The sequence below is a fragment of the Pelobates fuscus genome, chromosome 6, assembly GCF_036172605.1.
Source record: "Pelobates fuscus isolate aPelFus1 chromosome 6, aPelFus1.pri, whole genome shotgun sequence".
Classification (NCBI taxonomy): domain Eukaryota; kingdom Metazoa; phylum Chordata; class Amphibia; order Anura; family Pelobatidae; genus Pelobates; species Pelobates fuscus.
The window spans coordinates 165,026,507-165,049,984 of record NC_086322.1 but is presented as its reverse complement, the minus strand read 5'-3'; the positions used below and the strand labels follow the sequence as shown (position 1 = coordinate 165,049,984).

At 43.7% G+C, this 23,478-nt stretch overlaps 1 protein-coding gene across 2 annotated transcripts in view; it reads left to right on the top strand.

Moving 5' to 3' along the window:
• The window catches only part of MGAT4D (MGAT4 family member D), a 182,735-nt gene extending 160,642 nt beyond the window's left edge, over positions 1-22,093 (top strand). For both annotated transcript variants that reach the window (XM_063458454.1, XM_063458453.1), the window contains 2 exons: positions 18,723-18,835; positions 19,702-22,093. In XM_063458454.1, coding sequence (XP_063314524.1) covers positions 18,723-18,835; positions 19,702-19,725 — 137 coding nt within the window. In that variant the 3' untranslated portion in view covers positions 19,726-22,093. The remainder of the gene's footprint in view (positions 1-18,722; positions 18,836-19,701) is intronic.
• The last annotated feature ends 1,385 nt before the right edge of the window (positions 22,094-23,478 follow it).

Genomic DNA, 23,478 nt, shown 5'->3' with positions numbered 1-23,478 from the left:
ATAGTCACCAGAACAACTACCACTTATTGTATTTGTTCTGGTAAGTAGAATCATTCCATTCAGGCCCTTTGCAATAAACACTGTCTTTTCAGAGAAAATAACTCCACTGGCCACTCCTTAGATGGCTGCTAGAGGTGCTTCCTGTGGCAGTACTGCCTAGTGTACAGCACTGCCATTCAGTGTCTCCACCCTCTGCATGCAGACACTGAACTTCCCTCATAGAGATGCATTGATTCAATGCATCTCTATGAGGAGATGCTGATTGGCCAGGGCTATGTTGGACTACTCACAGTTTGATTCTGCTGTATAGATGGATTGCTCCCAGTGTCTCAGTCTCGCAAGTCACCAAGTGTCTCAGTGTCCCTATGTATCACAGTGTCAGTGTCCCCATGTCACCCAGACCCCTAGTCTCCCAGTGTCCCCATGTCTCAGTGTGTCCCCATGTCACTAGGATACTGGGGACACAGTGAGACATGGGGACACAGTGAGACATGGGGACACGGTGAGACATGGGGACACAGTGAGACATGGGGACACGGTGAGACATGGGGACACGGTGAGACATGGGGACACGGTGAGACATGGGGACACGGTGAGACATGGGGACACGGTGAGACATGGGGACACGGTGAGACATGGGGACACGGTGAGACATGGGGACACGGTGAGACATGGGGACACGGTGAGACATGGGGACACGGTGAGACATGGGGACACGGTGAGACATGGGGACACGGTGAGACATGGGGACACTGAGAGACCCAGGGACACTAAGAGACATGGGGACACTGAAAGACCCGGGGACACAAAGACATGGGGACACTGAGACATTTAGGGAAACTGGGAGAAATGGGGACACTGAGACACTAGGGACACTGAGACACTAGGGACACTGAGACACTAGGGACACTGAGACACTAGGGACACTGAGACACTAGGGACACTGAGACACTAGGGACACTGAGACACTAGGGACACTGAGACATGGGAACATGGACACTGGGAGATTAGGGGACACTGGGGACACTGGCTGGGAGACAGACACTTGGGGATACTGGGAGACATGGGGACAGTTGTGGACATAGACATGGGGACACTGGGACATATAGGGACACTGGGAGACATGGGGACACTAGGCACACTGAGGCACTAAGAACACAGACACATTTGGGGACACTAAGACACTAGGGACACAGACATGGGAACACAAACACTGGGAGACTAGGGGACACTGGTTGGGAGACAGACACTTGGGGACACTGGGAGACATGGGGACACCAAGACACTAGCGACACTGGATGGGGACATGGGGACACTGGGAGAAATGGGGACATAGTGTCTCCGTGTCCCAATGTCTCAGTGCCTCCCAATGTCCCTATGTCTCACAGCGTCCCCATGTGTCTGTGTCCCCATGTTTTCCAGTGTCCCCAAGTGTCTCAGTGTTTCCAGGTCTCCCAGTGTCTGTGTCCCCATGTGTCCTAGTGTCTCAGTGTGTCCTAGTGTCTGTGTCCCCTAGTGTCTCAGTGTCCCCATATGTCCCCTAGTGTCTGTGTCCCCATGTGTCTCAGTGTCCCCATGTGTCCCTGCTGCCTTTCCCCCCATCCCTCACTTACCTGAGCTGTAGAGCTGCTGTCTGGACTCTGTGCTGTGTAGCTGCTCCCCCACAGATCAGTAAGTAGTAGAGAGAGGCAGGGACATGCTGTAACTTCCTATCCCTGCCTCTCTCCACACCCAGTGGCCCCCTACTGGCCGGTGCTGGTATTGCAGAGTAATCTGAGAAAAATACCTGCATTTGTATTGTAGGTATTACTGCAATATTGGCATGGCCAGGCAGCCTCAAATACCGGCTGTGCCAGTAAAATACCAGTGAGGTGGCAAACCTAAGAGTAATGTGTTAAAAAAAAAAAAAAAAATTGGTTTTTTTATTTTTTTAAATGGGCCTATTCCATGGGCCTGGGCCTGGAGCTGCAGCTCCATCAGCCCCTATGTTAATCCGGCCCTGAGTAGCAACATTCTGCAGTCATCTTGTATCAGACAGTCTCTAGCTAGATTAGAAATCTGTACGAGCAACCTAAGTTTGAGCAGTCCTGACAGCTTAGTCACGTATCAGACAGTGATATCTGCAACGAACAATTCAGGTTGCAGCAGCTCTGAAAGCTAAGCAAATCAGTTATCTGACAGTGAAATCTATGACCAGCATTCTAGTTTTCAGTAGCTCTGACAGCAATACCATATATTTGACAGAAATCAGTAACAAACAACTCTGCAGTTCTGACAGCTCAGCCACGTAGCTGACAGGGAAAGACGAATATTCCTTCCTATGTTATCAGGCTTATTAGATATCTGCAAAAGCTACTTAGGATTAGCAGTCCAGTATAGATCAGTGAATCAGTGATCTATCCTACCGGGTGATTTTTTTATTTTTTTTAATTTTTTTTACGATTTATTTAACCTATTATCCTGACTACTGGATGCTATTGATCTTACCATTTTTTTTCGGTTAGTTAAGCAGTCCTCTATTAGACGTAGGTGCCCCTGAAGGCACAGTTTAGACTTCAGGCACTACCGGCAGTCAGTAAAATGTTGCCAAGTCCTGCACAAACCCCTTACTAGTGACTTTCTCCTATCGATTATCATCAAACTTTTTGGACAGTATGCAAAGTATATTTCTGCTTAACTGTGCTTAAGCTTACCCTGTTCACATGGATAGCTATCACTGGTTTATGTGATTACTCTACTTCAGCTAAGGCTAATCGTTTAGCTTTCTTCCCCTATAGCCATTTATACCCACACTGTATAACTGTTAAAGTCTTTCAGCAAACTGGCTAATTCTGATACGTTGTGTATATATGATTTATACTATCTCAGGGAAGCAGTTAGTGTCACTATCAGTGTTTCCAGCAGTTACTACTCCTATTCTAGCATGATATTTATAAGCCTTATTACTGTCTAAATTTATTTCACGTTGATAAAAACCACTAGTTAAAGTTGTATCTTTTTGTATATATTTCCCTTCCTTCACACTTGTCTCTCCCTCCTTCCTTTTTGTTTATTTGTGTATTTACTAAGAGCTAGACCTTTCTCTAGCTTCATTTTTTTATATTGATTTATTAAAAGTTAATTTTTAACCCCCAACAGGCCAAAGAACAGTATTGCTCTTTCTCTGTTTCTCATTTATTCCTAAGGGTTATTCCATTACAAATGTCCTGAATACTTATCGCTTGAATTCCTCCTTATCTTGTTTCATACAATGTCCGCAGCCTGAACACCCGAGAGAGACGCACCCGCCTCTTTCTGGATCTCAAGAGATTCAAAGTGGCATTAGCCTTTCTCCAAGAAACACACTTCCTGGAAGGCCGAGCCCCCTCAGTGAAAAACCGCCACTACCAGATAGAATTTTTCAGCAACAACCCGACACGGAAAACCCGAGGAGTATGCATTCCCATCTCCAGGAGACTCCCCCTGGTGGTCAAAAACACCAAAATGGACCCTCAGGGGAGATACGTACTACTCAAAGGGATCATACACGACCAGCTTTACACCTTCGTGAACGTTTATACACCAAACTCAGAACAACACCAATTCCTTAAAAAACCCTAGGCACTCTCGTGAACACCTGAAAGACACGGTCATGGGGGGGGGACTTTAACCTCACCCTCCTCCCAGACATGGACTAGACCACGCCACAACAACAGACACAAATGAACATGCCCACCAAAACACTATGGCTCCTTCATTCCTACCAACTAACGGACTTAAGGGATCGAACATACTCCCAATGACATTGTCGAACCACAACTCACTCCGCCTGCGACTGCGAGTGCCTCTATTCAGACCACAGCAACGGTCCTTGAGGCTGAACAAATCCATTCTCATGGACCAGCTACGAGTCCTGGACACGAGACAAACGATCAAGGGCTACCTCCAGATTAATGAGACAGCAGACACGCACGCCTTTGAATTGCTGGGAGACGCACAAGATGGTGACCCAAGGCCACTTCATAACTTGATGCTCCGTGAAAAAAATGGAGGTCACCCGCGAGATATCCTCCCTATGCAAAGCCATCGCGTACCTAGAACGGAAGCACAAACTCGGACTGGACAAACAGGTCCACAGAGACCTCCTCTTGAATCTTGCCAACTCTCAACATTACTGAACCAAAACATCCAGCGCACTTACCAACGGTTCCGACACGTGATTCACGAACATGGCAATAAATGCGGGTGCCTATTGGCGACCCTACTCCGACAGACAAGGAACCAACTGTACAAACCGAAGATCAAGGATGCCGCACACAGCCTACACCACCTCCCGGCCGAGAGATCACGGACCTTCCATCACTACTATTAGTCATTATACAACATAGAGATGGACCAACCCAGGGACTCGGCGAACAAATGAAAGGAGATCCAGAAATACCTGACGTCCGCAAATCTGGAGGAAGCAGAACTATCCGCCTTGGAAACACCAATCACACCGGACGAATTACTACACGCATTAAGAACATCAGACTGGCAAAGCACCAGGACTGGATGGTCTCCCCCTACAGTACTAAAAGACATTCAGTGGGGAACTGCTACCGAAACTACTGGTGGCCCTCAACGCCATACTGGAGGGGGCCAGGCCATCCCTCCAGTTCACGGAGGCCAATATCACACTGCTCCCTAAAGAAGGTAAGGATCCCACCCAATGCCAAAGCTAAAGGCCGATTTCGGTGCTCAACACAGAGCTCAAACTCCTTCCCAAAGTCACGGCCCACCGACTCTCACCACTGCTGCAGACCATCATCAAACGGGATTCATCCCGGGCAGATAAGTCCGGGACAACACAATAAGGGCGTTGAACCTGATGGCCCTGGCACACAGAGACAATGCCCCAGTGCTACTCCTATCAACAGACGCAGAAAAAGCATTCGTTAGGGTGGACTGGGAGTTAGGAGTCCTTCGCACCCTTGGACACTTCATGTCCTGGATCACGCCCTGTATACCAACCCATCGTCAAGACTATGCATAAACGGAGCATTGTCGGACCCGTTCCAAATCCCGAACAGAGCAAGTCAGGGATGCCCCCTGTCCCCGCTCCTTTTCGCCTTCACGCTGGAGCCATTCCTAAATTGCATACGGAAAAACACATCTCAAGGATCCTCCGTTCGGCCTGGCGGTGGTGGTAGCAGTCAGTCCCAGGGCGTCGGACACAGAGGTGAGTCTGTGTTTTTTGCCATTCCTCTCCACCACAAGTGCCCCCCGCGGGGTCCCCCACCTGTACGGAATTTCTGCTGTTCACAGTTGCAAGGTCACCTCCTTCAATGTGGCGCGCCACTGCAGTGTGGATCTGCTGAGGTCTTGGAAGAAGCACAGTGTGAGTGTTGTTCAAAGATGAATGGTGATTGGCCTTTAATATGTGCCATAGGGATAAGCCAAATGGCAAATGATTTAGGTAAACTAGAAAAATGGTCAGAGTTGTGGCAACTGACATTTAATGTGGATAAGTGCAAGATAATGCATCTTGGACGTAAAAACCCAAGGGCAGAGTACAGAATATTTGATAGAGTCCTAACCTCAACATCTGAGGAAAGGGATTTAGGGGTGATTATTTCTGATGACTTAAAGGTAGGCAGACAATGTAATAGAGCAGCAGGAAATGCTAGCAGAATGCTTGGTTGTATAGGGAGAGGTATTGGTAGTAGAAAGAGGGAAGTGCTCATGCCATTGTACAGAACACTGAGCCAGGGAAACCATTCACCCTTTCATATGTTTTGGAACTCCCGAACATGACCGCCCGCTACCTCTAAACTGTGTAACTATTTTGGACAGGAGCCTCGTGAGCAGTCGGTCAAAACTCCACCCCCTTTAGGCGATTCGGCTGTGTTCGTGGGATCTGTGCGCTATTTGAACAGCTTGGGTGCTCATATCCAGGCTATCCGGGGATATAGAGACAATGGGGGTTCCATTATGTTAAATATGTATTTTGGTGTTTTCTGTAAATTGTCATTTTTGCTGTCATGGTGACATGGCATTTTGGGGGGGTGTTTATGGGAGTGTCAGGGGCGTGTTTTGTGTCCTTGAACTGTATATAAGCAGGTCATTGTGCCTGGATTAAACAGATTTGTTTTACCTTTCATGAAGTCATGTTTGAGGACTTGGGACCTATAATCACTACAGCACTTATTCATCACGGATATACTCAGCTTGAGTATAAGGGATCTGTAACAATGGTCAAGTCTAATAGTGCTGGGACAAATTCCTTTGACATCATTTTTGTGCATAGGAATATAGTGCAGTATTGAGCAGTGTAGCGGAGGCCTGATATTTCACAGGTTAACTCCATTATAGATCCCAGTGAGGCTCAGGAACAAGTATTGTAAATCCATAGAGTAGTACTTTCAGCAGGCAAGACATTCCAATAATATCCCAACAGCACTCCCAATAACTGGACGACACACAGCATCAGGAACAGAACTGACCTTTAATCCACACAGTCTCCTTATAAAGCATTCTCCCATGCAAGGGAGGGATTCACATTAATTAGGACAGTAACCAATCATATAACAGTTACCTCCCACACATCTCCTCCCCTCAGAGTGACTCATAATCCCCTTAACTATACTGTACATTTACCTCAAACCTGGATGTACCCCTAAACTAGTACAAAGCATCAATCTTAGGGTACCGCCAGGTAGCCTTGATCTGGGTGAAGAATATATCCAAAATTCACCCTGATTGGACCAGGGGTTAGGTAGTTAGATGGAGGGTGAAGTTTGACCGACCGCACACGAGGTGGTATCCGAAAAGGGTTCCATGCGTTTGGGCCCTGCGGTCGGTCTCCGTTCAGCAGTAAAAACATACAGTAATCCTCGCCATCCATACTTAAATTCACCTGTATTATAGTTCGGTACTTTGTTTCTACCGAATGGGAGTTTGTTAGGTCTCTCCGTTCGGTAGTTACGGAGCTCTGGAGGTCTCAGCGGTGTTCGGTTGTTTGAGTGTCCGATTTGGGTTCCAGACATTCGACGACCAAACACCGCTGAGATTTTTATGCGTAAGATGGCCGCCGCACGTGGTTCGTATACCGAACAGCGGCCACCCAGGCATTAGCAATTACAGTTTAAGTTGCGGTTTGCGAGAAGTGTGAATGCCTAACGAGGCGCACACTTCTCACTGGGGTGGTCTAATGGTTCGGTAGTTTCATTCCCATGAAACTACCGAACCCACATACGAAATCATACAGAAATACATGAATACAATAAAACGAATACAGTCACATATGCATGTTACAGGACAGGCTTAATACATTCCGCTACAAGCAGAGACTCCCTTATTGGTGCCGAAAGAGCTGCAACAAGTAAGAAAGCGTGCAGAGTACAAATTTATGAAGGTTCATTTTGGTTTTTGAGGTTTTATGGTTTTAGTTTTTGTTTTAATACTAGGAGAAACACTTCAGACTGTGGAATCAGTATATAAATAAACATATTGGATGTCAGGAGGGAAAGCGAAAAAGAGAAAATATAAGAATACTCAAATTACTTCTTGTGTTTAACACAGTCATTGCTGTTTGTAAGTGTGTAAGTCTTCTTGTTTGTAACAGTCTGTCTTCTACTGGGTTCCTTTAAATGCTTGTTTAAACAGCACTGTCTAAATTACTCATTAAAATAATTATGGAAAAACAGAAAATGTGCAATAATACTGGTTCTAAGGAGGTGACGCCAATCCCCAGATGGGAATTAATCACCCAAATACAGAATAAAAACACAGAAAAACAGTGGGTGGCACACTCTACATACAATTAAAGGTGCAAGTGCAGAATAAATTAATACTTAATCAGGTTTATTCTTTGAAAATGACTGTAAGAAATGAACTTGACACAGAGCAGTATAGTCAAGGAACAACCAATATTATGTATATCACACTCAAACTCCGTGAAGAACTGCATTTAACATCCTGCCGCAAATCCTACCACTCTCGGGTACTGACTGTATCTTGGGAGATACTCCACCTCATTTATTCTTGGATTGCTACCAAATCATCATGTTACCAAAGAATTGTTACCATTTATACCTGTAATTTGCCACTGTAATTTTATGTGCATGCAGTTTGTACTATTGTCATTTAATGTTTCTGACAAAAATTTAATGTACACGGTTATTTATATATTGGGTGATAGTATTTGGTTGATAAACTTTCCAATTGTATTCAACACATGGCTAGTCTACTCCCCCTCTTTTCTATGCTCCTCCTAGCTGTAAATACCTTCATATAACTGTTCAATCTCCATATCTATTCTTCAGGCCTTACTTCACACTCCTACTCAGTGAAGCTCTGCATTTTTTTTTCTCACCATTTTTTTTTCTCAACACTTTTTCACTCCAGCAAATGAGATCAATTCAAAAACGCTTTTACCTGAGCCAGTTCTTACAGGCTCTAATAAATGTGAGTGTGATGTGACTATATCATCTTATATGACTATACTGCTCTATGTCAAGTTCATTTCTTACAGCCATTTGCAAAGAACAAACCTGATTAGGTATTAATTTATTCTGCACTTGCACCTTTGATTGCATGTTGAGTGCGCCACCCACTGTGTTTTTAAAATAACCATGGCCTCTTTAGTAAATATTAACTGGATTTCAGAAATGCGAAGGGAAAGGCTACCCCACAAACTAGTTCTTCTTTGGTTGGCAGAGTAGTTGGGAGGTAGTCTATATGGTGTTTGTTACGATTTACAAACACAATTACTTTATTCATTATTAAATAATTAGCCTTAAATTATTTTTAAACTGAAAACAATGACCCTTTTTAGCATTCAGCTACCACCTTTGCTTTCGTGCCACAAATGGTCTAGAACAGGTTGTTATGGTATTGATACAAAAGCATGTTGACTAAATCCTTATTAGTAGAAGCACTAATTTAATTATGTAGATTTAAACACTGCATCTAGCACAAACTATGGTTTAGTACCAGTTCCTTTGTAGCCTTTTAAAATCCGTAGAACGTGAGTTGCAAAAACAATAAATTGTATTTTAAGCACTTTATCTACAGATCTCTGGAACAAGTATGTGATTTGAAATAATTTACTTTTTTTTTTTTTACTATATCTGCGGAATTTAAATCAGTACTTCCTTCATAGATAAAACCTTTGCGTGTTTGGCACCATCTAGTAAGAAATCAAAACGCCATCTGCAAAATATCACATTAGCTAAGTGAAATGTATGGGTCTTCAACGCATGCCTATATAAAATAGTATTTACTAGCATGCTTCAAACACTGGTAGCAATGTATGTACAGAAACTAGCAAATCATGATAGAGAACTGCCCCATAGCATTTACAAGTCTATTCACCATATATTTTTATTTGTTTTACAAAAAAAGGTGAATGAGCCCTTGTGCTTGTCTTTCCTGTAGTGAAGGGGGGTTTTCCCTGGTGGTTTAATAAGATAGCAATAGTGGTCTAACTCAACCGGCTCAAACCTCCATAGTACACTCTCCTCTCCAATTACTTTTATCCCCCATCCCTGTTTATTAGCCGTGGCCAAGGAGGGGGAATATGCAGAACCCAGGTAGTCCAGTTGTGAAAAACTCCAGTCCACACTTCCGGCGGGTGCAGACAGTATGCATTCTTTCTCCGTTTCTCAGTACTCTGGTAATATCAGAACGTTGCCTTGGTATCTTGCAGCAGCGCTTTGAATAGTGGGACCTCACAGAAGAAATATACTCAATGTGCTATTACCAAGACTAGAGTCTCCCTAGGCTCCCTCTGCATTAGTGTACACTGCACTGGTGAGGCCCATAAAAGCATGCTGCAAGCTTTGGATAGGGTTTGCCTTGCATGGACCGGTGTGGTAGTCCTTTGATCTTCCCTTTTGTCCTCATATGCACCCTCTGAGAAAGGGAGGGAGGGCACATTGAATGGAATAACCTGCAGTGCACGTTAACGACATACTTGTTGTTTTTGTTTTGTTTTTCACATAATTTATATTAGGCAGCCCAAAACAGAGGGTCTGTTGGGGTTAATCTGAATGGGAACTACCTCAAACAGCGCCCACCCTAGACTTATTACAGCTTTACATAATCCACTACACGAAGCACTTGTCAAACAGAAAACTCTGGGAGTACAGCATCACCTTCTGGTCAAAAGTGGTATTGTAGAAGTCCTTTCAAACCGGTTTTGATATGAAGGGATGTGAACTTTTGCTGGCGTAAGATGACCTAGAAATATTTAGTTTCTTCAAGTGAATCTCTTTAAATGTTGAAATTACCATTTACACATAGTTTTGCTTATCTATCATCCCTACAAAAGAGCACTGTGTTTTCATTTCTCTGAGTTCTTTCTTGTTAGAGAAATATAATTTCAAAGTCAATAACCATTTTGTCACAGTATGCAAAATGATTTGATTTGGTTACACTTTCTGTAAATATCAAACAATATAAGTTACAGGTACACAAATCTACCTGTCCGCTCCTGATTTCTCTGCGCCCTTCTTGCCTCGTGTTTGACTGCCTCTCCACGATTGATTTCCAACTGGATGGCTGCTCACTTCCTTAAACTCAACCTGTCCAAAACAGAAATTCTGGTTTTTCATCCCTCAAGTGTTGCTACTCCCGTGTCTGTCTCCCTCCATGTCAATGGCGCCGCTATCACCTCTACCTCGCAGGCTCGCCGCCTAGGTGTTCTATTTGACTCCGACCTCTCCTTCACCCCTCATGTCCAGTCGCCAAATCCTGCCACTTCTATCTCAAAAACATAGCTAGCATCCGCCCCTAACACCAGATGCAACTAAGATGCTGGTCCATGCTATTGTTCTCTCGCCATGACTACAGCAAAACCCTTCTCGGTGGTCTTGCGTGTTCCCCGATTGCACCACTGCAATCTATAATGACTGCAGCGGCAAGGCTCATTTTCCTGTCTGCCCCTCCTCCCCCCCCCGGTCAGTCCCTACATTGGCTTCCAGTTAGATATAGGGCTCAATTTAAGATTCTGGTGCTTGCTTACAAGTCCCTACATAATGCTGCTCCAACCTACCTATTCTCCCTAATACACAAATATGTCCCGTTAAGGGCCCTGCGCTCTGCCGAAGACCTACGCCTATCCTCTGTCCATACTCCCACATCTGATGCTCGCCTCCAAGACTTCTCCAGAGTTGCACCTTTTCTGTGGAACTCCCTTGCCTTTTCCGTTAGACTTTCTCCCAGTCTCCACTCCTTAAAAAAATCTTTGAAAACACACTTCTTCAGGAAAGTATATCACCTAAACAGTTAGAGGGTTGTTTATCTCCTCCCTGCCCCCCATGACTTCTCTCGTGCAACTGTCAAAAATAACCTAATAAGTTCTCAGTGATTACTTTTTTTGCAACCCATTTCATTACCCCTACTTCTCAGTGATTACTTTTCTAGCAACCTATTCATGATCACTACTTATACCCTTTGGGTCACTATACCCCACTCTCTCTAGCATGTAAGCTCATTGAGCAGGGCCCTCAACCTCTCTGTTCCTGTGCGTCCATTTGTCTGGTTACAATTATGTGTCTGTTAGTCCACCCATTGTACAGCGCTATGGAATTTGCTGGCGCTATATAAATAATATAATAATAATAATAATATAGTTCAACAAGCTGATGTTTGTTATATTGCTAATATCTTAAGTAAGTAGCTCTAAATAGCAATGTGATGACTATACTGACATACTAAGCACCAAAACAACTTTAGCTTAATGAAGACAGTTTGGAAAGTATAGAGCTTTCTCCTTTATACTCTTTCCCCTAAATGGCAGTTAAATATCTTTATTTACGCTACCCTAGCCACACCACCCCTGGCTGTGATTTACATAAATCTCTTATTATAGGAAGCGTATTGGGAGGCTAACTTTTAAACTTCCTTTATTGCACTGTGTGTTTAATTTAGAATGTTTTATATCCTGCTCGAGAGCCTTCAGTAGACTTTTAAGTGATAAAAGCTTCTAAAGTAAACACACAGCCTGTTAGATCTGATTTAAAATGTTGGTTCATTGAGTCACAGGCAAGGGAGGTGTGGCTAGGGCTGCAAAAACAGTGATTTAGGGGGGCGGGGCCGGACCGCCGAGCTGGCTGGTCGCACGCAAGACCAGCTCCTGCAACTTACAATGGAAACGCACACAAACCTAAAGATTTTCGACCCCAAACTGACCGGCAACGGCGGCCCCCACCGGACGGAGTATCCTGGAACCAGGGTGAGGCTGGCCTGATAGGCTTCAGTCCCCTGGTAGAGAAAGCCGACATGACTCCATTGCGGCCTACCCCGGTGGCGAGCGGGGCGGACGGCCGCCGCTCTGCAGCACACCGTCCAGCACTCGGAGTCAGACCCACGGGGACACCGGCCCCGTACCCCCCCTATGGACCGGGGGGGTGATCCCGGTCTACACACCCTCGAGGCCCGACCACTACAGCCGATCGGCAGGAAGCCCAACCTGAGACCGCATGGGGAGCAACAAAATGGTCACCGCACCTAATATAAACCGGAGGAACAGGGGGCATGACAGGCATAACCGGCGAAAGACAGGCATAACTGGCGAAACCTGCACTCCAGCCACAGACACCCAGATGGCGGAGGCCCAGCGGTAAGGAGTCCTGTTCAGTGCCCTCTTAAGCTGTTCACCCACAACGGCAGCTCATAATAAGCACAGGCCTAGCCCGTAATCGCACACCTGCAGACACCCCTGCATCCTTGCATGCCGCCTACCCCTCGAAGGGACAGCACCCTCAGAGGACGACTGCAAGACCCCGAACACCCTGCAGAGCACATCAGTCCCCACTCTGCACCACATCTCCTTATGGACACTCCGAGACCCAGGCCCAGAGAATCGGATGGAGAATCGGAAATATGGCGAAATAATACCTGTCTTAATGTGTCAAATGCATCCATGTATAGCTATAAGAAGCAAGGGGTTAATGTAATATCTCTCAGGCCTTACCTACTGCATCCATGTGTAGCTAAGGGGCGTAAGGGGTGATGTTGTAACGTTCATAACGAAGCGTGTACCTAACTAATCTAAGCAAATAATCTGCATGTAACCATATACTCAATACCTGATATTATGCAACGCCTAGCAATAACTAAGTGTTATGAGTCTCATCTACTAAAACAAAAAATGTGCCAGTTAATCGAATGCCACTAATATGTTCACGACTTTACGAATAATGAGCTTGTCAGAGCTGCTGTGGCCATGCAAGCAATGTTGTAACCTTCAATGCACAACAAAAATAAAAAATTCAAAAAAAACAAAAAAACAGTGATTTAACTTCTAAATGCAGAAAATTGAGCAGTGAGTCTGTAGGGGAATGAGAGAGAGAGATGACTTCATTAAGCTATTTTTGGTGCTTGGTAGTCCCTTTAATACCCATAATGTTGAGGGGCCCAATATAGATCCATGAAAAAAAAAAAAAAGATAAAATGGTCATGCCTTGTACGCCATAAATGCACCACTAGGCGTTATCTGAATCTGCAAACCTAAGTTTCTGTGAAAAATTATTTTAATTTTTTTTTTTTAACCTTGTTTATGTGGCCCGTGCTAGACTTTGGGTTTGACATGCTTGATGTACATCATTCATTTTTCTAAGCTCAGATCTGAGGCATTTACCATAAAAGTGTGAGTTATGTTGACCTGACTTGAGTTGAAAAAATGTCTACAACAATGTGTAAAAAAAAAAAAAAAAAATTAAGTTAAATAAAAAATTATATTCCTTTCTTTCAAACTTGGCAGTAACCCTTGCAAATTTATTTACCCATCTGTTATTGTCTGTTGGTAGACAAGCAATCCGATTTATGCTCAATTTTTTTAGTTTTGACTTTTACATTTCATTAATACACATTGGCAATATTTTCCTCTATAAAGCAACAACGCTGCATGATTATCTGATGCCCTGGTTGTTATTCTGTAGATGAAGTCTTGAGTTCAACAGCCAAAGCTTTATTTAACAAACATGCCAAACACTTACAACCTGTCAGGGTAACTACACAAGACCGCTTAAAACCACAATAATTGAAGATTGTTAGCGCAGTGTACTAATAATCTTAATGCAAAATAGTCATTATTAAAATTAACTTTCTTTACTAACTCTATAGCAGCAAAGTAAAATCAGTTGAATTAAGGAAACAATCAGAACACAGTCAGAGTGTATATGTCACAGTATATCCATATCACTCCCTCTTGAGAAATGCGACATCACAAGTCCGCAACTCAATGATTAACTTGTCAGATCCAACTTGAAAAAGGGTAAGGGAAAATGATTCCTCCCATCGATTTAGATGGGAGGGGGAAGGGGGGGATGCTGGCCTCCTGTCATTATTAAAATTAAGATTATTATTACATGACAGGAGGCTTCATATTTTGTAATTTTAACGCTTAGGCAGAAGAGAAAACGCGGCGTTAGACGACGGACGGAAGTAGAATGTCCGAAACGTATGTCCACCGCTTGTAATATATCTGACAGACGCGCCTGCCGTAAACGCCGATGATGCCGCTGCACCTCGCATGGAGTGCGCGCCGTAAGACTGGTCTATTCCGGCTAGAGTGAGGAGCCATCTAATCCATCTGGACAGTGTGGTGACCGAAACCGGACCGTGAGGGCCAACATATGATACCAGTAGTTGCCGGGCCGTTGATGAGCGTAACGTCTCCGTTGCCGTCACATATGCCTGCAAAGCCGCAACCACACCTAATTGAGGTTCTGAGTCGAAGAACGGGTAGAAGACCGACGACGAACCAGATTTAGTCCGTCGTGAAATACGGAATGTGACCCCTAATAGGAATGTTGTGAGGCCAATTCGCTCGTTCTGCAGAACAGGAGTATGTCGTCCAGGTAAATGATACATCTGATCCCTCGAGTTCTGAGGCAGGCTACACCGGTTTCAGCATTTTTGTGATACACCACGATGCGGAGCTGAGCCCGAAAGGGAGGCAAGTGAACTGCCATGGAAGGCCGTGCCATAGGATCCGAAGGAAGGGACGACTGTCCTCGTGAATTGGAATCGACAGGTATGTGTCTTTGAGGTCTAGACGGGTAAACCAGTCTCCTTCTTGTAGAAGATCTCGTAGTAAGTGTATGCCTTCCATCTTGAATTGACGGTATGTAATGTGGTCGTTCAGTTCCCTTAAATTGATCACCGGCCTGAAGTCTCTGGTTTTCTTGCGGACGAGAAACATATTGCTGAAGAAGCCCCATCGTTCGACCACGGGTTGTATTGCGCCTTTTGTGCGTAGGTCTCGGAGCTCCAATTGAGATGAGTGTCCGAGGCGGAGATGCATAGGGGACGAGGAGGTTGCTTCTGTATGGGAAACGTCTGTAATTCGTTGTGGTAACTGTTGACCGTCTGTAACACCCAAGCACTTGTGGATAGTTTTTCCCAATTCTGGGAAAAAAGAGACACGTCCGGCAGTCATGGTTAGCAGAGACATTGATAAGTGTTGGTCTCTTACCTGTGGGGAATCTTGCACGGGCACGTCCGCAATCTCCACGTCCTCTCTGTGCCTCTTTGGTAATAGGGATAGTGTTGTCTCGAGCCAGTTTCCGGGTAGGACTGTTGTGGGTGAAACTGTTGTGGGGGCCTACAGGCCAAAATCAGCTGGTGGCATGGCCCGTTGCCGACCAGCCCTGGAAAAAAACACCCCTGGAAGGGTTATCTCATAAGACCTTACGCATGGACGTGTGGGCTCTGTTTAAACCGGAGAACACGTTCACGTATTTGTTCAATTCTTTCATGAAGGTCTCTCCAAAAAGCTTTCCCTGTGCCCGTGGGCCTAATTCCTTCACCACCAGATCCGCAGGTTTGGGGTCGATGCGGAAGATTCCTTTCGAGGCGCCGCTCTGTCGAGAGGGCCGCATTGGTATTTCCGAGAAGGTAGAAACCCCATTGGGTCCACTCTCTAATATCGTGTGCCCATTCATGTACCATGTCCGCATTGAACGAGTCTGCTCTGGCATAAGCATCATCCGCCAAGTACATTACACGGGCCAGTGGCCCCATTGCATCCAGGAGCTTGTCTTGTGCCCCTTTAAAGCTTCTCTCGACACCCCTGCATGGGTCGCGACCACCTCGTTCCATAAAGGCCAGTATGAGTTGTCAAATTCTGGCGTGAACGCCACCTTATCCGGCAGGGATGGTCTGGGGTATTCCGCTCTTATCCGTTTGCGGACGTGTTTTTCCAGGGGTTTGCGGATCCAAACGTGCATGAACTTGAGATGGTCAGGTGGAGCCCATTCCCCGGAGCGGGGGTGCCTTATGTTTCTAGGGTCGAACATCCTCTGACCCGTAGCATCTAGAAAGTTGTCCTGTTTCTGCGCAGCGGATGTAGCAGATGACTCCGCATCCCCTTTACTCTGGGGCTCACCTAGGAAGGTCTCCCTGATGTATGTGTTAGAGCCCCAATCGCCTTAGTCTGAGACCTCTGCCTGCCACTCGTCCAGTATGGAGAGGGAGTGGGGAATATCCTCGTCCGAGGAAATCTCTGGAGTAAGTGTGGGGCCACGGGCACAGGGCGCTTACTGCATTTGAGGGACGCCTTGCCCTTGCTAGCGACCTTCCTGGACTCACCCTTCCAGTGGTGTTTTGCCAGGCACTGTCTCTTTTGAGGAGTCATCTGACTCTTCTGAGTTTTCCCTGGCATGGGTATGTTTGCCAACCGGCTTGTTAGTATCAGAGGTCGTTGGGAGCACCTTTGCTATAGCCTTTTCCAGGGGCGCAGCCACCGCAGCTTTGATCAAGGCCTGTTTGTCTTCCATAATATTGGAGTACTAACAGGCACAGGTAGGAGAGGTAGAGGGACCGTGTGGGAGGGACTTGAAAGGCCATAGGCCGTAGGTTACGTATCGCCTAATGGCATGAGAAAGCAGACTCTATAATCACTAGGGCTCACCCTGGAGATCGGAACTGCTTTAACAGATTCCGGTACGCAGCACTCTGGGAATTACGCAAATGGGGGCTCACCCCTTGCCAGACTACTAGGGTATACCTGACTGGCAGTCCCACTCCTCAGAAGTCAATACACCAACCTGAACAGGTCCCCGTGGTAAAATTCAGGAAATCACAGCTGGATTTGGAGCTGTTAAACTTCCAAAGTGAGAGCCTCGTCCTGATGAGTGAACATCCACCAAAAAACACACCAACAAAATGGCCGCCGCAGATCTCGCGAGAACCGGGCTAACTGGCACATAAGCCTGCGAAAAGTGTTCGCGAGAACAGGTGAACGTAAGGGAGTGAGTCGAAGCGTTCAGCAGAATTTTGACGAAAGGACTGTTCATGACAAAAGAACTGCCGAACGCCAACAGAAATAAGAACTCCACAAACGGAAGGTTGTGCGAAGACCCGAACGTTTGTGCAGAATAGGCACGAACGGGGAACCTTGCTGATGGACCGTTCGTGTCGAAATGCACTAAACCAGTGAATGCCCGGTCTGTTCGCACTGATTACAATGCGAACAGCGCGTGAGAGCAAGTGAAAGTGGCGAACATAGCCACGGGGGAGGGGGGAGTAAATGCCATCTCCAGAGAGAGAGGGCCTGTGGGGAGAGGGGACAGAACCCTCAACCTCTGACAGCCCCACAGCAAAGGTTAAAAAAGGATCCCCTACCACCCCCAGGAAAGGAGAACCTGAATCCAACAGTGTAAAACTGTTCAAATACACAATTAAAACACAATCAAAGAATCCGTATTCTGACCTGACTTGTGATGGAGCAGCAAAGAAAGAGGAAGTGATATGGATATACTGTGACTTATATATACTCTGACTATTTTCTGATTGGTTCCTTATTTCAACTGTTTTTTTTCTTTGCTGCTATGGAGTTAGTAAAGAAAGTTATTGCACAATATGAAGCCTCCTGTTGTGTTGTAAAATTCCTTTAGCTCTTGCATCCTGCTCTTTGAAAGCAGCCTGATAGGGCAGCAAATTATTTCTAACTGTCCTTGTAACGAGCTACTACCAAACCATGGCAGAGAAGAAGTATGAAAAACACAATGTGCCAAAATAAGAGGGAAAGGTGGGAGAGCTGCTTACTTCACACTGGAATCAAAGATGGAACGTCAGTGTCAACTTGCCTCATTAAAACCATGGTGCAACACGTGTTGCACTACTGCAATGTGGGGTTGCTATGCCAACTGCACATACCAGCAGTCATATTCCCATTTTCAAGGCAAGGCAGGGACCCTTATATTTACAAGGGAGCATCTTACAACTCGGAAAGACATTCTGCTTCCTGGCAAATGTTAAAAACATTTCCATTTTTATATCAAATTAGTATATAGTTACATAGTTAGATAGCTGAAAAGAGACTTGCGTCCATCCAGTTCAGTCTTCCTCACATTTGTATTTTGCTGTTGATCCAAAAGAAGGCAAAAAACCTAGTTTGAAGCACTTCCAATTTTGCAACAAACTAGGAAAAAAATTCCTCCTTGACCCCAGAATGGCAGTCAGATTTATCCTTGGATCAAGCAGTTATTACCCAACATTGAAAGATTATATCCTTGAATGTTCTGTTTTTGCAAGTATGCATCTAGTTGCTGTTTGAACATCTGTATGGACTCTGTTAAAACCACTTCTTCAGGCCAAGAATTCCACATCCTTATTGTTCTTGCACTAAAAAACCTTTCCTTTGCCTTAGACGAAAGAAAAAGTATAGTATAAGAGAGTTTATTTTACTATATTTGTAATCAGAGGTTTTTATTAACGTATTTATTTTTCTTTTATTTATTTTTTTACAGGCAAATTTTTGAATGGTATAGCTGAAGGAGAAATCAGCCCTTCTCTTGGAAAAATCAAAGCATTTCGATTAAAGATCCTCTCAGAATCTCCAGTTTGGGCCTTAATTAGTGAGGTATATATATATGTTTTTTGTCTCTCTCTCTCTCTCTATTTTTATTTTTAATTCTTTCCTTTCCTTTCTACAGATGAATACCCTACAGTAGCTGTCACTAACCTTAAAGGGACACTATAGACACCAGAACAACTACAGCTTAATGTAGTTGTTCTTGTGAATATAATTGTTCCCTTCAGGGTTTTTTAATGCGAACACTGCAGTGTTTACATTGCCTCTAGGGCCACCTCCAAGTGGCCACTCCTTAGATGGCCTCTGGAGGGGCTTCCTGGGTCAGTGCTGCCGAAAAAGCAGCCCTGACATTCAGCGTCCCCACGCTCTGCATGGAGACGCTGAATTTTTCTCATAGAGAATTGTTGATTCAATGCATCTCTATGAGGAGGTCCTGATTGGCCAAAACAGTTGGCCCCGCCCCATGCTGATTTTTGCCAATCCAATGCTTTCCCTATGGCTAAAATGCAGCCATTTTGATGATGTCACAAAGGGGGCGGACCCGCGTGGCAATGGAAGCTGGAAATAAGGGGAGTTTTAAACTTTTATAGGGGGCTAAATGGGGGCAAGCCACCTAAATGTTGGGTTAAGCACTATAGGGTCAGGAATACAGGTTTGTGTTTCTGACCCTATAGTGTTCCTTTAATACACCAGAAATAACTGGGCTACATTTTCCATGATGTACAGACATACCGAAGATCTGGAGGTCCAGAGTTGGTCATCACTGCCCTAGGCATTGAGACAATAGTTTAATGAGTTCAGGTTTAGTTTTAGTCTACTATTGCAGTTCTTTTCCCATTGAACCTAAAGTGTAATGCTTGAATAAATGTAAAACGTGCATTTCTAGTGTAATTTTTCTTTTCTCTCTTGTCTAGATATTTATCAAGGTCGCTAAATAACAGATCGGATGGATATATTTGAAATGTTGACCACTTATTGGTGCTTTGAAGAAACAGTACATGAACTCTGATGAGCTTTCTAGACCACAATATGAATGAAGGAAAATCTAAATATGTGTAGATCTATTTTTGATGAAAATAATTTGGTTATTTATAGATTTTTTTTTTATTTTTTTTTTTGTGACACAAGCAAGCCTGCCTGTTGCATGACCAACGATCTAGAAACTGTTAACTACGTCGAATACTGCAGGGATATTGTACAATTACAGATGTAATCACCAACTCTGCTGGCAAGTCAAAAGCAACCTCCAGCACTACAGCTGCAACAAACTGCAACTCACAGCATGCACAGCCTGGCTCAATAGCTGCAGTATGCATGGTTGCCTAGATTTATTTGGATGGTGGTACTCTCTTTATCTACAAGAAACTTAGATTTTAGGTGTCGGGAAATGATTCTTTTTTGTATAATGAAACAGGTGCTATGGCACATTTTCTGTTGGCTCTATTACTGTAATAATTTAATTCACACTTTTAATTCTGTTTTATTTCTGCTATTTATGGACATGTAGAGCACACTGTAAAGGAAGGTAAGAGATTTAAGAAGATATTTGCAGGAGAACTGTTTTATTGAGTTTAAAATGTTTGTATTATCACTTTCAGATCATGTTATGGACTGTGTACATCTTTTTAAATTTAGGAGTGTGTGAATCAGTGTGTCAGTAAACATGCTACAGACTTGTTTAAAGGTTATAGTAATACGACCATTGAACATATGTGACTACCTGAAAGTACAAACCAGTGTGCCGGGTAAATGACTCTATATTCTTCTGATAGGATGAAAACACTGGATATATTCACTTTGAACTTGGGGTGTGCTCAGTTCAGCTACAGTGTGTGGTCTTGAATTTATAATTGCCTTTCAAACTGTGCCAGATGGATTGTTAAAGATGTGCCTTGTATAAGCATGTGTAAAAGAAAGATTTACACAAATGCCTTTGTCTGTCTAGTGCAGTATTGCTTTGTGATAGTTTTTTGTTTTTATTTTGTAGATTGTAAATATTCTCTTTACGATGTTTAAGGAGAGCTTGGTCTGTGTCTGGTCAGTAAGAGTCTGTACCAACTTAGGTATGAGACCGTGTACACTGGATGTACATGTATGTACATCTTCTAAATGTTTAGCACACCCACTCTTCTATGTAAAAAAATAGGATTCTGTAAACCCTCTTCATTAATTTCAAAGGGTACTCCATTGCACTAGAAATACACAGTGCTGCTACAAAACACAGTTCATTTGTGGGCAGTTGCCTGTGCCCTAATTTAATGTGCCTTTTCCAATCAAAGAGGACCCACTAAAACCCATGGGACCTCAATATTTGCTGCAGCTGCTGTTTACTACACCTTCCATGATGCCTTGCTAGTGCTTTCACTGCCTAAGCATTACTACTTTTGTAGTTCATAGTAGCTTCTCTCATCCAGGTAATATGGCTAGTTTGATATCGATATGCAATTCAAACAGGACAATATTAATTTTATTTTGTATTCATTTTTTTTACCGATGCATTGATATTTATTGATTGGATATCTCTTACACTAATGTAATACTGGATTTTCATTGGACACTGTAGTTGCAATATTTCAGTTTGGCAACAAGCTGGACAATTGGTCTCAATAGTACATAACACTCCATTGCTGGAAAGAGTTATATTTGGCATCTGAGCAAAGCAATGATGATGTATCTGATATGCATTTTCACCCATTCCTTTAAATTTACCTGTCATTTAATTATGCTTTGTTTTTTTGTTTTTTTTTTATTGGGGATATATCTCAATCTGCTTGTAAAAGCTGCAGATCTCTTGTCTGAAGCCTTTGCAAGCCCTCCCCTTCTAAACCTGCCCAGACTTTCTGTGGCTGTACAATCAGACTTCCCAGTGCAGCTCCATATGAAGTATTTGCAAGGCAGGCGATCTGAGCAATTGCCTGACTCTTGAGTGTAACGGCACTGAGCAAAACCAGGAAGTAACAGTACTGGTTGTCTGACAGGGTGAGGAGGGGGTCTGGAACTATTTGTTTAAGAGAAATCCAATTTCTTCTTAAATGTTTGTCAAGTGAACACTCTTCAGCAAGCTAAAGTACTTCAGGGGTATGGAGTGTCCCTTTAATTGAGTTAAAGGAATTCAAGAAGTCAATTTAATTATTAAATCAACCCTTTGTTAACCATATATCTTGAAAATACCGAAAATGTACTTTTGTGCAATACTGATTTAAAAAAAAAAAAAAAAATGTGATTTGTTGGACTAAACACACTATAGACAAAACTTAAATTTTTTCCTGGTTGTCCTGTTTTAATAATAATTTATTTTTAAGACCTCGAAGAGTGTTTTGTTTTTTTTGCAGTTGAATGTTTTTCTTTGTTTTGTTGCACTTTGTTTCTCTTCGTTGATGTTTAGTGTAGAATCTCTTTAATTAAAAAAAATAATTGCATTACATGTTCACGTAGTGTGTTGTCAATTATGCTGTTTAATTTATTCTAGACTCTAGAGCAGTGATGGCAACCCAGATGTTTCTGAACGAACGTGCAAGTAGTCTGGGTTGTTAAGGTTACCCAATCACTATTCAAACATTGGGAGATATGAATGTGGGGTGGGTCACTTGGAGGCATACCAGTGAGTGTGTGCATATTATGGGTAATTCATTAGAGACAGGCCTACCTTCAAAATGGCAAAGACTGGTAACATAGCAAAGTATTCCATCTTTGAACCGAAATAAATACTCAAAATGGAAGCTGTTTAGACACAGGGTGACTTACAGAGACACTGTAGGCACTGTAATTGCTTCATGTCATTAAAGTGGTTAGTGTCTGTAGTCCCCTGGCACAGTCTTTCTATTCAGCAATAATAAATTTTTGATGTTTTTATGCTAAGGGACACCCCCAGCAACACATTTCCTCTGTGCTTATGAGGAAGTTCTGAGCAGCAATAAATGGCTGTAACTGGCTGACCTTGACACACTTTTAGCCTATCACACTGCCAGTTGCTCGGATGAATTGGCATGGCTAGATAGAGGTGTATAATCCCTGCCATAGCCATGCCTCCATTGGGGGCCTGGCTGTGGGTGACCAGGGACCCTTATTTAGTTTTAAAAGGCGTGAACATGTTTAACATTGAATTGGAGGGACAGTGCCAGGGGACACCATGCACTACATCCAATTCAATTAGATGTAATGGTTATAGTGTTTACAGTGTCCCTTTTAAAGGAACATTTCAAGATTTCAAGCACCATAACCACAACAGCGTGCATGTAAGTTTCTCTCTTCTTAGGTTTTACGTTTTACCTGGAGCACACCTCGCTCCACAACAACTACAGCTCACTGTAGTGGTAATAGGGCTTGATGTGTTCCTCAAAGTCATCTAGCTCAAGTGAAAATCTTATGTTGAATGCTGTACATAAAATTTTATGTTGAATGCTGTACATAAAAGATCCTTGCACCATGACCACTTGATGCTTGGGTTAACCTTTTAAGGTTTAGTCATTGTGCAGGCAAAATGAGACATAACATATAGACTACAAATATAACCCATAATGAAAGTCAAAAGGGCAAAAAACAGTGAAGAGGAGGTAGGGGGAAATGTGTGGAAGGAAGATGGAAAAAAGTACGTAAAAGGGTGATCTTTCTTCACAGAATTAACAAAACAAATATATGCTACACTTATACAGTGAAACATACAGGAAAAAAGACTGCACCAAATAAGAAAT